The sequence below is a fragment of the Chiloscyllium plagiosum genome, chromosome 37, assembly GCF_004010195.1.
Source record: "Chiloscyllium plagiosum isolate BGI_BamShark_2017 chromosome 37, ASM401019v2, whole genome shotgun sequence".
Classification (NCBI taxonomy): Eukaryota; Metazoa; Chordata; class Chondrichthyes; order Orectolobiformes; family Hemiscylliidae; genus Chiloscyllium; species Chiloscyllium plagiosum.
In genome coordinates this window covers 25,443,244-25,460,469 of record NC_057746.1, presented here as the reverse complement: position 1 = coordinate 25,460,469, position 17,226 = coordinate 25,443,244, and the positions used below count along the sequence as shown (strand labels likewise).

The window sequence follows — 17,226 nt, the reverse complement described above, 5'->3', positions numbered from 1 at the left end:
AAGGGAAAATGTAAATCTTCCACACTGTTAGATCTATGAAAATCCACAGATGTAACCTTTGGAAGATAATTGTCAACAACACAACAACAGGGATTAAAGATTACAGCAGTAATTAGTACTTATATCAATATTTTAACATGATAAAATATAACAACACACTTCACAGTGAAAATTAGACATGTTAATATTAGCTCAGATAACCAATTGCTTAGTCAAAGAGATTATAAGGGGTCTCTCAAAGAAAGAGAGGTTTAAGAAGAGAATTCCACTAGTGGCAGAACGATTACAGTCAGAGATGGTTAGGAATCGAGAATTAAATGAGCACAGATATCTTGGAGAGTTGTGGAACTGAAGGAGATTACTGAGGGGCAGAGCATAACAATGATTTGAAAAGCATGAGAATTTTCCATTTAAAGTATTGCTCAACACGGAGCCAACAGGTCAGCAGGTAGAAGGGGGGTGCTTAACGTAACTTAGTTTAAATAAGGACAAAGGCGATTGAGTTTAAATGATCTCTACTTTGCAGAAGTTAGAGTGTGAATGTCAGACAGGAATGGACTGGAATAGTAAATCTGAAGGGAACAAAAGGATGGAGGAAGGCTTTAGCAGCAGGTGATCTGAGCAGAGTTAGAATTAGACGTAGACATTGGAAGTCCGAGTGATGGCATAGGTACGTAAATCAATAGCTCATCTCAGGGACAGGTATAGCCCCAAAATTACAAACTTAGATTCATAACCTATTTTTGCTTATGGTGAACTTTTGATCAGACATGGATAAAGACTCACAAAACTTCCTCTTCTTGAAGGCTTAACTGGTGATGTGCCACCTCCCTGGACAGCTTACTACAGAATAGTAGCAAAACATGGTCAATGATTTAGGAGAAAGTGAGGACTGTAGATGCTGGAGATCAGAGCTGAAAATGTGTTGCTGGAAAAGCGCAGCAGGTCAGGCAGCATCCAAGGAGCAGGAGAATCGACGTTTCGGGCATGAGCCCTTCTTCAGGAATTCCTGAAGAAGGGCTCACGTCCGAAATGTCGATTTTCCTGCTCCTTGGATGCTGCCTGACCTGCTGCGCTTTTCCAGCAACACATGGTCAATGATTTCCCAATTAAGTCTGAGATGGTTTCATGTAGTATCATGGGTCATATTAGTGTACTATTCAGAATTCAAAAGGAAATTAGATGACTGCTTCAAGGAAGTAAACTTTCAGGGGCAGAACAGGGAATGAAACTGATTGGACTAATCTTTAGGGAGTCAGAATGATCTCAGTGGGGTGAGCACAATGGCTCTGAGTTAACAAGCTTACTTTTCACATACTTGACATTGATTTTCCAACATCTCTGGATGAGCTGCCTTTTCTACATGCCCTGAAAATGGTTGCAAACTAACTGCAGTGATTCTCTTGTACAACATTGCCATCGTGCAGTATCATTTCAGATTTTTCCAACAGCAACATTACTGTGAGAAACCAGAGACAATTTACAGAACTACACGTCAAACGACATCAACCTAGTGGAAATATTTCAAACCATTCAAAACTAATTGATATGAACAAATAAAACATTCTAAATTCTAAAGGTGTAAAACAAGTCTGAGATATTACTCTTGGTTCAATCTGACCCATCTTTCAACAATTCTAATACACACAAAAATATAACGAAATAATGAACGTAAGTCAAAGCTTTGTGAAAAATGTAATTTATTAAACAATGTGCAGTTACTATTTATATTTTCTACCCTTCCACTTTTTCTTTCGTAAACTTCTTCGCGTGGATACCAATGGTTCTTTTGTTATTGCAATGTTTCTGGCAGAGGTAGTATGGGCTGGTCTACCTGAAGAACGTTTGATGAACCCAGGTTCAATGGAAGCTACATCCTCATTAGTTTCTGGGTTCACTTCTTGTTCCCTTAAGTCACCTGGTGTTTCAAAGGCTTCAGTCCTGTTGAACTGTGCGGAGCTTTGATTGTCCACTACTTCAGTGAGAAGGCTGACTACAGAGTCAGCTTCCTCACTGATCTGAGTTAAACCCTCTAGCACTGTTGTGTGTACTTTTTGAATGCTTGAGTCTCCCTGGGTTAGGCCATTGTGAACTGTCTCCCTTATATCTGACAAACCTCTGTAAAGAACATCCTGGATGTTGCCTAATCCAGTCCTCACAGCTGTTAGATGTTCAGCTATGCCACTCTGCAAGACACACTGCAATCCTGTAAACCCAGTCTGAATTTTGGATTCCAGATCTACAATGTCTGCCTGCATACATCCGTGTACATTGTGTAAATCACTATGGAAGGAGGACTGCATTTCTGCCATGGCAGACTGTATGTCACGGAACAGGCCTCCAACATTCATATTTTCCACCTGCTGTACCCTGGAGAATTTATCATGGAACATCAGGGCCAGAAGATCCTGCTGTGATGCTGTGTTTACATCACTCACTGGTACACGCCAACGCCTTCGTGGCCATCCAGAAGTTCCAGCGAATGCTTCGTCCTCCTGCTGTGCCACAACTACTGGTGTGGAGATGGACAGTTGTACTAGTTTATCATGTGTGCTTTTCACAGGATAAGGTCCTGCAGAATACCCAGAGGTGGTAGGTGTCATGATGGTTGGTGTAACAGCCATAGTCAAAGTATTGGTAGGTCTAGTGGTGGCAAGGGTGGTAGGTGTGACTTTGATAGGAGTAACAGGGTTGGTGGTGGTGACAGCAGTGGTAAGAGTAGTGTCAGCAGATGTGTTCTTGGGAATGTTCGAAGTGATGCTGCTGGTTGTAGGGGTGGGAGAAGCTGTGATATTGATGGGTATGGAGTCTGTGCTAGGTGTGACATTGATACAGTTGGGTAGGCTGGTAATAGCAGAGGGATCAATAATGTCAGTGAACATGGCACGAGTGGCAGAGCTGGAAGTAATGGACCATGTGGATGCAGTGGTGATGGAAGTAGATACAGTATCACTGGCAGCAGTGATTGGCATGACAGCACCAGCAGTGGAGGCAGAAGTGATGGTAGTAGCAATCTCTGTTTGTAGTCTTGAAGGCTTCTGTTCTGCCAGTAGTTCTGGCTTTTCTGTATATAGATTTAAAAAATCTTTATGTACTGAGATAACCATTGTTCAAGCATAACAAATAAATAATTATTGATAATTACATTATGAAGGTATGACAGAATAGTTCATGTCTGACTGATCGGCTTATTTGGATTGGCATTGGACATACTTCATGTAATTGCCATTATTATGAAGGCTTCATATCTTTTCTTGAGGACTTTAGTTTAAAAGGATTGTGGAAATTGGATTTATTTCCAGTTACAGTCAGAGAGTAATTAGTTCTACGGCTGTCTGGACTTTTTTTAAAAAAAAAGTCAGTTTGGATATTGAAACCTTTTATAAGAGTCGTGAGATCTTGTTGCAGCTCTATAAAACTTTGGGTAGACCGCCCTTGGAATACTGCGTCCAGTTCTGGTCACCCTATTATAGGAAAGATGTGGATGCTTTGGAGAAGTTTCAGAGGAGGTTTACCAGGATGCTGCCTGGACTGGAGGGCTTATCTTATGTGGAAGCAAGGTCATTGGGGACATTTAAGAGACTACTGGACATGCATATGGTCACAGACATTTGAGGGTGCATACATGAGGATCAGTGGTTGGCACACCATCGTGGGCTGAAGGGCCTGTTCTGTGCTGTACTGTTCTATGTTCTATAACAGGGTTTGTTTTGGAAAGCAGTTTCAGCTGATTGTTGGTCTTGTTTGCTGGGGATTTTATGACTGCCCGAGAGCTAGCTTTGTGAGAAAGTTGCATTTGGTTTTCAGTCTGAAGAAAAGAAGCTTCCCAGTCAGCTCTCCTGTTTTTGAAAAACAATCTTTATTTGCATATTCAGTGTGAAACCTGAAACACTAATTGTGTTGTTCTTGTGAGGAATGTCTGGGGGACTGTGTCTCTACTTCCTGAACAACTGCGTTTCCAAAGACCCCTGAGACAACTGTACATGTCTAGTGATCGGAGATCCTCAGCCATCTGAACATTCCACACCTTAACATTTTGCATTAAATTAAACTAACAATTGAGACAAGAGAAAAACCTGAGACTGGTACAATAGGTAAGGGGAGCCAAGTGAAATAGTCAAGGCAGACAACAGCTTGGCAGAGAACAAGGTAAAATGATAAATTAAATTCATTTGCTTCAATGCAAGGTGCCTGACAGATAAAACAGATGAACTCAGGACATAGTTGGGAACATGGGACTGCGATATAATAGCTATTATAGAAACTTAGCTCAGGAATGCACAGGACTGGCTGTTCCAGAATATAGATGCTATAGGATGGATGGAAAGAGGTGGCAAGAGAGGAGGCGGAGTTGCATTTTTGGTTCGGGTGAACATTACAGCTGTACTTAGGGAAGATACTCCTGGGAGATCATCCGGTGAAGTTATATGGGTGAAACTTAAAAACAAGGAAGGTATGGCCACCCCAATAGTCAGTAGGAAACTGAGAAGCAAATTTTTAAGGAGATCTCAGATATCTGTAAGAAAAATAGGGTTGTAATTGTAGGGGAATTTAACTTTCCAAACATAGACTGGGATTGTCAGTGTTAAAGGCTTGGATGGGGAGGAATTTGTTAAGTGTTTGTTAAAATTTTCTTATTTAATATGTGGATGTGCCTACTAAAGAAGGCACAATACCTGACCTTCTGTTGGGAAATAAAGCAGGAGAAGTGATTGAGGTATCAGTGGGAATGCACTTTGGGGCAAGTGACCAGAATTCTATTAGTTTTAAAATTAATGTGGAAAAGGTTAGAACTGATCAAAAAGTTAAAGTTCTAAATTGGAGTAAGACCACTTTTGTTGGTATTAGACAGGAACTTCCAAAAATGATTGGGATGGATTATTCAGAGGTAAAGGGAAGTTGGGAGGTGGGAGGCCTTTAAGAATGAGATAGAGAGAGTTCAGAGACAGTATTTTCCTATTACTATCAAGGGCAAGGCTGGTAGATGTAGGGGTATAGACAGCTGGGATCAGGTTGCATGGAAGAGGGAAATCAAGAGGGCAAGAAGGGACATGACATAGTTTTGGCAAATAGAGATAAGGAGAATCCAAAGAGATTCTATAAATATATTAAAGGCAAAAGAGTAACTAGGGAGATAATAGGGTCCGTTTAAGGTCAAAATGGCGATCTACATGTGGAACCACAGGAGATTGAGATACTAAACAAATATTTTCTGTCAGTATTTACTGTGGAGAAGGACATGGAAGCTAGGGAACTTGGGGAAGTAAACAGTGATATCTTCAAAAGAGTTCATATTACAGAAGAGGAACTTAAAGGTCTTAAAACACAAAGATAAATCCCTGGTACCTGAGCAGGTGCCTCCCACAACTCTGTGGGAAACCAGGGAAGAGATTGCTTGGTCCCTTGCTGAGAGATTTATCTCATTGATAGCCATGACTGAGGAACCAGAAGATGGGGGGTTGGTTAACATCGTGCCATTGTTTAAGAAAGGCTGTAAGGAAAAGCCAGAGACCTACAGATGTGCGAGCCTTATATCAGAGATGGATAAGTTGTTGGACGAGTTTCTGAGGGATAGAATTTAAGTGCATTTGGAAAGACAAGGATTAATTATGGATAGTTGGCATGGCTTTGTGCATGGGAATCATAGACAGTTAATGGGTTGGGCCTGGGAGTGTTGCTGAACAAAAAGATCTTGGAGTGCAGGTGATTGGTTCCTTTAAAGTGGAGTTGTAGATAGGAAGGGGAGCAAAGAAGGCATTTGGTACATTTGCTTTATTGGTCAGAGCATCAGGAGTTGGGATATTATGTTTCAGCTGTACAGGACATTGATGAGAACACTTTTGGAATACTGTATACAATTCTGGTTGCCTTTCTATAGGAAAGATATTATAAAACTTGAAAGGGTGCAGAAAAAATTTACAAGGATGTTGCCAGGACTGGAGGGTTTGAGCTATAGGGAGAAGCTGAACAGACTGGGGCTATTTTCCCTGGAGCATTAGAGACTGAGGAATGACCTTATCAAGGGGGAATGATAGAGTGAATAGCCCAGGTCTTTTTCCTAGGGTGCTGGAGTCCAAAACTAGATGGTAAAAAGTTTAAGGTGAGAGGGGAAAGATTTAAGAAGGACCTCAGATTTAACCTTTTCACACAAAGGGTGGTACATGTATGGAATGAGCTGCCAGAGGAAGTGGTGGAGGCTGGTACAATTACAACATTTAAAAGACACCTGGATGGGTATATGAAAAGGAAAGGTTTACAGGGATTTGGGCCAAATGCTGGCAAATGGCACTAGGTCAGATTGAGATTTCTGGTCAACGCAGATGAGATGAACCTAAAGGCTGTTTCCATAACTTTTTTCAAAGTGAATCACTCAGTGAAATCTATTTTCCTGTTTCCTTTACCTGGTGTTTGTGTTGGGGTTTATGGGAGGGTATACATTTACACTTTCACATTCAAAACTGTCTCAATTAGCTTTACATCTTTGCTGATTTTCACAATTATTTATTCACCCAGAGACTGAGCCTGTGAAAAGTTCTGCCATAGAAAACAACTGGGGCCAAAACACTTAATGTTTTCAAGACAGAGATAGATCCAGTTCTCCATGAGTGTTGAGGAAGCATCTAGAAACAATTATTTGGGAGCATTAGTAGTCACATGGAAAAAGATGGGTTGACTAGGAAGAGTCAATGTGGATATATAAAAGGGAAATTGTGCTTGAATAACCTGCTGGAGTTTTTCTTAAGGAGGGAACAGAAAGATTCAATGAGGGTAACTCTTTTGATACACATGGACCTCCAGAGTGCAGAAGCGACTCCAGAATGTTTAGCGTTCATTAGCAGAGGAATTGAATTTAGCGTTCATTAGCAGAGGGATTGAATTTAGCGTGCATTAGCAGAGGGATTGAATTCAAGAGTCGTGAGGTGATGTTGCAGCTGTACAGGACTTTGGTTAGGCCACATTTGGAGTACTGTGTGCAGTTCTGGTCGCCTCACTTTAGGAAAGATGTAGAAGCTTTGGAGAGGGTGCAGAGAAGATTTACCAGGATGTTGCCTGGAATGGAGAATAGGTCGTACGAGGATAGGGTGGTGGGGGCATGGAATGCACTGCCTGTGGGAGTGGCAGAGTCAGAATCATTGGTGACCTTTAAGCGGCAATTGGATAGGTACATGGATGGGTGCTTAAGCTAGGACAAAAGGGCCTGTTCTGTGCTGTATTGTTCTATGTTCTATGTATCTGATAAAGTGCCATCGAACAGTCTTGTGAGGAAAATTGTAACCATGGAATAAAAGAAACAATAGCAACATGGATACAGAATTGTCAGAGTTTTCAGGCTGGAGAAAGGTTCATAGTTCCACATAGGTAAATATTGAGACACTTCCTTTTCCTGATGTCTTTTAATGATTTTGATAGGCAGGGTATAATTTCAAAGTTTGCAGGTAACAGAAAACTTGAGAAGAATTGTAAACTGAGGAAGATGGTGTAGAACTCCAAAAGGACATTGAGATGTTGGTGGAGTGGGTGGACCGGTAGCAGATGAGGTGCAAAGCAGAGAAGTGTGAGCTGATGCCTTTGGTAGGAAGCACACTGAAAATTGATATAAAATAGAATGTACAAGTCTGAATGTGTTGGACAAGGTGAAGAAGTGAACAAGAATGATTCGAGGGATGAGGAACGTCAGTGATGAGGACAAAATTGGAGAAGTTTAGTCTATTCTCCTTGGAGAGAAGAAGGTTAATAGGAGCTTTGGTAGAGGTTTTCAAAATCAATAGCGGGCTGGAAATAGTAGATAGGGAGAAACTGTCCTTCTTCGTAAAAGGAACAAAGACAAGAGGGGCATAGATTTCAAGTCATCTGCAAAAGAAGCAAGGGTGGATTGAGGAAAAACTTCTTCACTCTGAGTTGTTTGAGTATGGACTGCACTGTCTAGAAGTATGGTGGAGGCAAGTTCAACTGATACATTCAAGAGAATATCAGATGATTATTTGGATGCAAGTATGGTTTTGGGGAAATTAAAAAGAGATTGGCACGAGCTAATGAGCTGGTGTAGACACAATGGGCCCAATGTTCAGTGATTCTCTGATTAAGGGGCTGCAGGAGCAGAGGGAGCTAGGTGCATATATGCAGAGATCATTGAAAGGGGCAAGACAGGTTGATAGACAACAGTTAATAAAACATACTGCATTCTGGACTTTTTTTTAAATAGGGGCACAGAATACAAAAGCAAGAAGGTGATGTTGAACTTGTATAAGACACTTGTTAGACCTCAGCTGGACTACTGTGAACAGATGTGGGCTCCACATTATAGGAAAGAGTGCAAAAGCGACTCACAAGAATGGTCCCAGTGATGTGGAACTTCAGTGATGAGGATAGCTTGCAGAGGTTGGGACTGTTCCATTTGGAGAGAAGAGGAGATCTAATAAATGTTTCCAAAATAATAAGCAGGCTGGACAGAGTGAATAGGGAGAAACTATTCCCAATCAAAAAAGGAACAAGATCAAGACAGAATAGATTTAAAGTGATTTGCAAAACAAGCAAATGTGATGTGAGAAAAATTATTTTCAGTGTGCAGTTAGGATTGGAATGCACTCACTGTACATATGGTGGAGGCGAGTTCAACTGAGCCATTCAAGAGGGGCATTTGATTGTTATTTCAATAGACTTAAGAGGCAAGGATGTGGGGAAAGAACAAGAGATTGGCACCAGGAATTGATGCTCATTTGAAGAGCTAATGCAGACATTATGGGTTGAACTGCCTCCTTCTGCACCATAACGCTGCTGTGATTCTGTGAAAGGTTTCTGTCTAACTGTGAGTGCTGCCAGCTAGCCACTGTTGAAATTAACCACAAGAAAAGAATTTCACTCAAACTGCAAAGCCGAGAGTCTCAAAATCGACTGTTCAGCCGCCAATGCCAATGCTTCAGTAACATCCAGTGTAACAGCTGAAACATTCGACTATCTACCTATTATGAACAATCTAGACACTGAGCAGCACATCTTTAAATATTTGTTCGCCTTCCTCTTAGATTTATTTCTTAGACTTAATTGGACTCATAAATGTATACTGCACAGCAGGAAGTGTCTGTGCTGGTAACAAAGATGACTAACCACATTTTCCAGCTCTTACCCATATGTCAACACAAGTGAATATTTAAACAATGCATAATGTACAAGAGTTTCTGACTTAACCACCTTTCAGGCAATATGTCCTAGCCTCTACCACCGTCTGGGTGGTAGAGATTCTCCTCAACTCCCCTCTCAGCTGACTAAATTGATGCCCCCTGTTACTGACGCATTCACTAACAGGAAAAAAGTGCTTTCCTATTTACCTTACCTATCTTCATCAGAACTCCTTTCAATCTTCACTGCTCCAAGGGGAAAAACCCCAGCCTGTCCAATCTTTTCTCAGATTTCAGGCTCTCCAGTCCAGGCAGCATCCTGGTAAATCTTCTAGACATACAAAATAGGAATAGGAGTTCAGCCTCTTGGGCCTGCTCTGCCATTCCTGGCTGATCTGATATTCCTCACATCCCATTTCCTGCCCTGTCCCCATAACCCCTGATTCCTCTTACTGTATAAGACTGTACCTATCTCAGCCTTCAATATACACAAGGAGTCTGTCCCCACAGCCTCCTCATCTCAGTCCCTATTCAGTTCCTCCACCATTTCTTTGTTCCCTATTACTTCCCCAGCCTCATTTTCCAGCAATCCAATAGCCACTCATACCTCTATCTTACCTTTATCGTGAATACCCTCTTGCACTTTATGGCTATCCTCATCAATCTTACTGATTTTCATGTCATCCACAAACTTCTTAATCATCCCCTTACATTTAACTCCAAATTATTTCATGTACACCACAAATAGCAAGGCCAACACTGAGCCCTGCAGAATTTCACTGGAAACAGACGTCCAGTTACAGAAACATCCCTCTACCATCCACCTCTGCTTCCTGCCTCACAGCCAATTTTGCATCAAACATGCTGCTTTGCCTTGGGTCCCATGGGCTTTTACTTGCTTGACCAGTCTTTCATGAGGGACTATGTTAAAGTCCATGTAGGCAAGATCATATGCATTATCTTTGTCAACACTCCGAGTTACTTTTTCAAAAACTTTGATCAAATTTACCAAACACAATCTTTCCTTATCAAATCCATGCTGACTATCCCTGATTAATTTGTCTTTCCAAGTGCAAATATATTCAGTCCTTCAAAATTCTTTCTCTTAATTTCCTCAACACTGAGGTGATGCTTAGAGTGTGTGTGTATCTGTGTTGTTATTATTTCTTGTGGCTGTGGCTGTGGGGACTAATACATTCACTCTTTGATTAACTCAAGGAAGTCTATTAGCTCCTTTTAAAACATAACTTCATTTTGACAGGGAGCATGGTGTCCACAAGAGGGGGGTTGTTCAAACAGTATAAGACACTGATTGGACCTCAGCTGGAGTACTGTGTACAGATATATAGTTTAGGAAGGAGGTGAGCATACAGCAGAGCAGGTTCGGAGAATGGTTACAAGGATCAGAGACTTTAGTTTAGAACAGAGATTGGAGATATTGGGGCTGTTTTACTTGCAGAGGAGAAGGCTAACAGGAGATTTAATAGAAGTTTTCAAAATCATGATCAATCTGGACAATTAGTGAGAAACTGTTCCCACTCATAAAAGAATCATAATCCTGTGATAAAATACATAATATTGACTACAGGTCCCTAGTACAATTACTTCATTCCTCTCTTCTCAGAGTCTCCATGCCACATAACTAATAATGTCAAAGTTGCAGCTTCATGTACATCACCATTATACTGCGTTTCCCTACTTTTTTTCTAACATTTCAACAATTTCTTTGAATTATTTACATTATCACCATTTACCCTCCAACAGTCCAAAGTCTGGATGTCAGAGGTGGAACTTGTCACTGCTCACTCTGAACTGTTGAATGAGGGTTTCTGGAATCCTTGTACCATTTTGTGAGGTCATTGATATAGCTCTATGTATCTAGAATTATATCTTTTGTCCTTCCTATTGCAGGTATTCTCAGACTTTATGATCCTGAGACATTATTTTTGATCTGAGATTCTGACTTAATAAGGGGAGTAGTGTTTTTTGTGTCTTCTGCTCGAGTAAATCTGGTGAATGCCCATTATTTAACAACACTAAATTCCAAACTGCTTTTAGCCCTTAGTGATTTATCACTGTTTATGTTTCTCTATTTTCCTGTAGATGAAATAGAGAATTCTTTTATTCTCATTGATTCCTGATTCTGCTGTTAACTTCTTGAACTTATCATGAACCGCAGATCATTCCCAGGTGAGATTGTTTCAGGCAAAGTGTCTATTGAAATGTTTTCACTGACTCACTGAGGTTGTATGCAATGTGCAATTCCCTATCCATGTGGAATAGTAAGCTACTAGTATCACATGTGCTTTCCCTTGGATATCAATTAAGTCTAATCCCAACTTCTGTCAAGGTTGCGGAATGAGGACTGCAAACGCTGGAGATCAGAGCTGAAAAATGTGTTGCTGGAAAAGCGCAGCAGGTCAGGCAGCATCAAAGGAGCAGGAGAATCGACGTTTCGGGCATATGGTGCCTGACCTGCTGCGCTTTTCCAGCAACACATTTTTCAGTTCTGTCAAGGTTGATCTGGGAGACTCAACATCAATAGCTCTGTTGATATCTGGGCTATTAATTGCATACCAACATGAAATTCTTTCATATTTTTGAAATGCCTGGTCCCCAATATGTACTGTCATGTGTACGCTCTACATTTGATAATTTCTGAACGCCCTCGATAAATTCCTCTCCAGATTTCTTCTCTCATGGGTTTTCATATCCTGTCAGCAAACACTAGCACCTGTTATGGTCAGGTGTTTCTTCTGTTCATGATATTTTCTTACACTTTGGTCAGTTGGACTGTACTTTGACCAATCATTTAGTCATAATGTATTCCTCATCTGCTTTTTGAGCTTCAAAAGTTTCCTGTAATTTCTCATAAAGTCTGAAATTCACTATTACAGTCAAAAATAGTTCAACTTCTTCCATCAGTACTTGATCTTCTGTTTCAGTTAGAAGCAATGTCACTCTGACCAGTGCATCAGCTGCAATCTACAATTTTCCTGAGATGTAGGCTTCCAGGACCTTTGATTAAATTGCACCACGAGGTTCCATTTCTCGCTAAAATATGTATTAAATGCCTTGAAAATTGACTCAAATAAATAGTAACATTGTCTACCTCAGTCTCAAGAAGACATCAGTAACTATGGGCCCAAATGCATACAGGAAATGTACTAACATGATCCTTTTTGGTATGCAAACCCGATGCTATGCAGTATTCCTGCAATTGTTGTGACCACAATTTCCACCTCTGAGCCTCTGCACACCTTCTGTATCCTCAAACTTTTAAAAAAATTCATCCGCAGGATGTGAGCATCACTGGTGAGATCAGTATTTATTATCCATTCCTATTTGCCCATAGGGCAGTTTAGAGTCAACTACATTGTTGTGGGTTTGGAGGTATATGTCAATCAGACAAAGTAAGGGAGGCAGTTTCTTTGCCTAAAGGACATTAGTTAACCAGATAGGTTTTTACGACAATCGACAGTAGTTACATGGTCACCATTAGGTTCACTTTTAAAACAAAATTCTGATTTTTATTAAAATTACATTTCACTATCTGCCATGTGATTCAAATTCACATCCTTAGATTGTTTCTCTGGATTTCTAGCCCCCAGTAACATTACTGTTACCACAATCTCTTTGAACTACTGAAGCGATAGCAGTATGAGGTCCAGTGTACCCTGAAGGTGGCTGCACAGGTGGATAGAGTGGTCAAGAAGGCCTATGATATGAAGGCAAGCATTGGACGGCTTTGAGTATAAGAGCTGGCAGGTAATTTTAAATTGTACCAGACATTGGTTCGGCCGCATTTAGAATACTGTGCACAGTTCTGGTTGCCACATTCAAAAGGATGTGGACGCTTTGAAAAGGGTGCAGAGAAGGTTTATGAGGATGTTGCCTGGTATGGAAGGTGCTAGCTATGAAGAGAGGTTGAGTAGGTTAGGTTTGTTTTCATTAGAAAAAAGGAAATTGACGGGGTGCCTGATTGAGATCTACAAAATCATGAAGTATATAGACAGTGTAGATAGAGAAGCTTTTTCTTAGGGTGAGGGATTCAATAATGAGAAGTCACGCTTTCAAGGTGAGAGGTGAAAAGTTTAAGGAGGATACATGCATAAAGTACTTTACACAGAGGGTAGTAGGTACCTGGAGCGCATTGCCAGCAGAGGAAGTAGAGGCAGGCCCGGTAGATTCATTTAAGGTGCATTTGGACAGATGCATGAGTAGGTGGGGAGCAGAAGGATACAGATGCTTAGGAACTAGGCGACAGGTTTAGACAGTGGATTTGGATCGGCTCAGGCTTGGAGGGCCAAAGGGCCTGTTCCTGGGCTGTAAACTTTCTTTGTTCTTTGCTATCAATTCAGGTTCCAGTACACCTCTGACCTGGGAAGATGCTGCAACTGTGGTAACGTTACGAGAATAGTCATCCAGAATTCCAGGTTAAAGTTCTGATGACTTGGGCAAATGTTTAAGCTTGAATTCAATAAAAATATGGAAAACAAATCTAGTGTTAGTTTCCTTAAAAACCCCATCTGCTTCACTAATGTCCTTTAGGGAAGGAAATCTGCCATCCATCCCTAGTCTGGCCTACATGTGACTCCAGATCAATAGCAATGTGATTGACTCTGAATTATCCTCTGGGTAATTAAAGACAGACAGAAATGTTTATTCAGCAATCCACATCCCATGAATGAACATAAAGGAAGGCCAAGTTTTTCAAGTTTGTTGAAGTCTTCAGATTTCTTTCCTCTGGTCTGCTGGAATATTTCCACGTGTCTGTCTTTGTGGACCTCAATCTGTAAACTTCCATTCACAATAATATCAAAATCCTCTTTAGTTGCCACAATGTTCATTTGCCATCATTGTCACCATACACTGTTCTATTTTTCTGCCAACTGGATCCAATTGTACAGGTTACTCTCCTATGCTAGACTGTCCCTATACTGAGTCTGCGTTATCTCGCTCTTTCTCTTATCTAAGGACAAATATCATCAAACTCTCAGGAATTATTTCCCTTCTAACAAATGGAATATTGACTTCAGAACCCGAGTACAATGCTTCCATTCGCCTCTCTTCAGCATCTCGATAGCACGTTACTCGTGATGTCAGAGTTACATCTTTTTTTAACATATTCACTCTCCATACCACACCACACCACACCATCCAATTACATGCCTTCCCTTTTATATACTTTATCCTGTCCATTTCTCCTGTTTAAAATCATCTTCTTCTCCAACTTTTTTCCTAGACCTGTACTCTTAAACAACAGTCAAGTCCATTGGGATCAGAATCCCATACAGAGGGGTCACTCATAGGATATATAGCAAATGGGCCATTTGGCTAAACTAGTCTGTGCTGCAGTTTTTGAGGCATTTTCCCAACACTTCTCATCTACATTTAACATCATAACCTTCTTTTCCTTTCTCCATCAGAAGCTTATCTTGCTTCCTTTTAATTATATCCACACTGTATATTTCAACTACTCTCTGTGTTGTGGGTTCCTTGTTCTTACTGCCCTTTGGGTAAAGACACTTCTTTTAAATTACCTTTTAGATTTTCTGGTGACTGTCTTATATTGGCTGCCTTTAGTTATGTCCTCCATACAAGAGGAAACATCCATAGTGTACCCACTCTTATCAAAATATTCCATAATTTTAACAGCATTAGGTCACATTCACACTTATTTTTAAGAGGAAAGATAACCATCCTATCAATTCTTCCTTAATCTGTATATCCATGCATTTCTACTTCTTCCTCATGAATCTTCTCTGCACTCTCTGCAATTCGACTACAACCTATGAATGCAGCACTTTAAGTATGATCGCACCAAGGGTAATATCTCTACTTTGCAGTTCTAGCCATCTTAGAAATAAACTTGGTGGGCAAACATATCCAGGACATACCTGATGGCAGCTACAGCCTGTCGAGACTGATTACTGGATGAAGAATGCCATAACATGGTGCAGATAGTCCATCAAGACTGCCATATTGGATTCATAACTAAAATATCCAAAATTGGCTCATGCAGGAAAGCAACAGAACTATGTGTCCTTATCAGGAAAGCCCCACGGGTATATCCCAGTAAGGCCTTTTTTGTGAGAAACTCAATCAACACATAGTGACAGTAGTAGCAGTAGCAGTCCTACAAGTAAATGACTCTCAGGGCAAAGTTTCGAACCTGATACAGAACTTTCAGTGGTTACAGTCTGCCTCTACAGCTGGGTAGGCAAGCCAAAGGAAAGTCAGACATATGTTGTAGACCTAACAGGATGCTGCAGGATCTGTCCACAAACAGTAGATTTTTCCCATCAGCCAAACCTGGGCAGTGACCAAATACAAGGCCAAGGAATATATTGTGTACCTACACAGACTACCATCTACAGCACAGTGCATCAGCAATGTCAGCCTTCTGCTTAGAACCTAGCCAATGGACATAAATCCATGGGGTAACATTATGGACTTCTACGGACCAGAAGGAAGAAAATTTGGAAATAACAGAAGAATGTTTTTCTTCTTTGGAAGGAAGAAAGCTGAGAGGGCACCTGATTGAGATGTTAAAGATTATTTGGGGCAAAGACAGGGTGAATAGAAAGCTGCTGTTCCCTTCAGTTGCAGGATCAACAACAAAGGATCATAAATGTAAGGTTAAAGGCAGGAGGTTTAGAGGGGATTTTTTTTTTCTTTGAAGAGTAACTTTCACACAGAGAGTGATGGTGGAATCTGGAAAGCATTGGCTGGGAGGGTAGCTAAGGCAGGTAACCTCAACTTTAAAAAAAAACACTACTTGAATGAGCACTTGAAATATTGTTACACTCAAGGCTATGGGCCATATACTGGGAACTGGGACCAATGCAGACTTATTTCCTTCTGATGCAGACTGGATAAGGAAAAAAGCCTCTTCTATACTTTATAATTCAACAATCATCCAGATCTGAGGACTCCCATCCTCGTTCTCAGTAAGCGCTAGTTAGAAATGCAGAAGAAATGGGGAAGAGGTCCAGTATCACCAAAGTATAATCAAGGTTAAACAAGAAGTTGGGAAGGACATAGAAAAGAATCTTACAATGCGGATTTGATCTTACAATGTAGACCTGATGGGAAAGATTCTGGGGCTGGAGAATGAATGTAATTTTCATCCATGCTTAAGAATAGCATTTCACATCTTATTGGTCTGACAGGTAATGGTTTTAGTTATATTGGGTATAATAGTAATCTAGTAGAGAAAGAAGGGAAGCTGCCAATTGGCTAATCGAAATTAAGGCTGCCCATCAGCACCACACTCTCTACTCATCAACTCAACTAGGCCTTCTACTAGGGAAGGGAAAGGGTGCACACTGATAATGTGGAGGAGGCAGCGTTGTACACCCAGGTCTGGCCAACCCGTTGTATGTACATCTGTCATAAGATGGCCATACTGGAATCAGAGATTTCTGTCGGACCAACAGCAGAGACTGAAGAGGCTCATAAAACACAAATGTGTCCGGGCAAGCACAAGGATTAGGTGAATCCTGACCAGTAAGACAAGCCATCATGAACAGGGAGTGAGCCAATCTGACAAAAACAAAATGATATTTTATCAAATATGTTGTGTAAACTTGGACATAACCTTTTGTATAATTGACCATGTGAACACTGTTATCTACCATACTTTGATATGATAGAATGTGCTGTAACTATTAGTTTCAGAGTCACAGGAGAGGCATTGCTCTGTCCTTTGAGTCACTTGCAAGTATTTGATAAAGGGGACCGGTAAAAGAATATCTTTAGCATCCAGGTTGATTATAGAGTCATAGAGTTATAGAGATGTACAGCATGGAAACAGACCCTTCGGTCCAACCCATCCATGCTGACCAGATATCCCAACCCAATCTAGTCCCACCTGCCAGCGCCCGGCCCATATCCCTCCAAACCCTTCCTATTCATATACCCATCCAAATGCCTCTTAAATGCTGCAATTGTATCAGCCTTCACCACTTCCTCTGGCAGCTCATTCCATGCATGTGCCACCCTCTGCGTAAAAAAGTTGTCCCTTAGATCTCTTTCCCCTCTCACCCTAAACCTATGCCCCTAGTTCTGGACTCCCCCACCCCAGGGAAAAGACTTTGTCTATTTA

The 17,226-nt window shown here is 40.9% G+C and overlaps 1 protein-coding gene across 1 annotated transcript in view; it reads right to left on the bottom strand.

Annotated features, from left to right (window-relative positions):
- Positions 1 to 1,719: 1,719 nt before the first annotated feature.
- The window catches only part of LOC122541397, a 58,959-nt gene continuing 43,452 nt past the window's right edge, over positions 1,720 to 17,226 (bottom strand). The window contains exon 7 of the mRNA XM_043678140.1: positions 1,720 to 3,064. Coding sequence (XP_043534075.1) covers positions 1,722 to 3,064 — 1,343 coding nt within the window. The 3' untranslated portion in view covers positions 1,720 to 1,721. The remainder of the gene's footprint in view (positions 3,065 to 17,226) is intronic.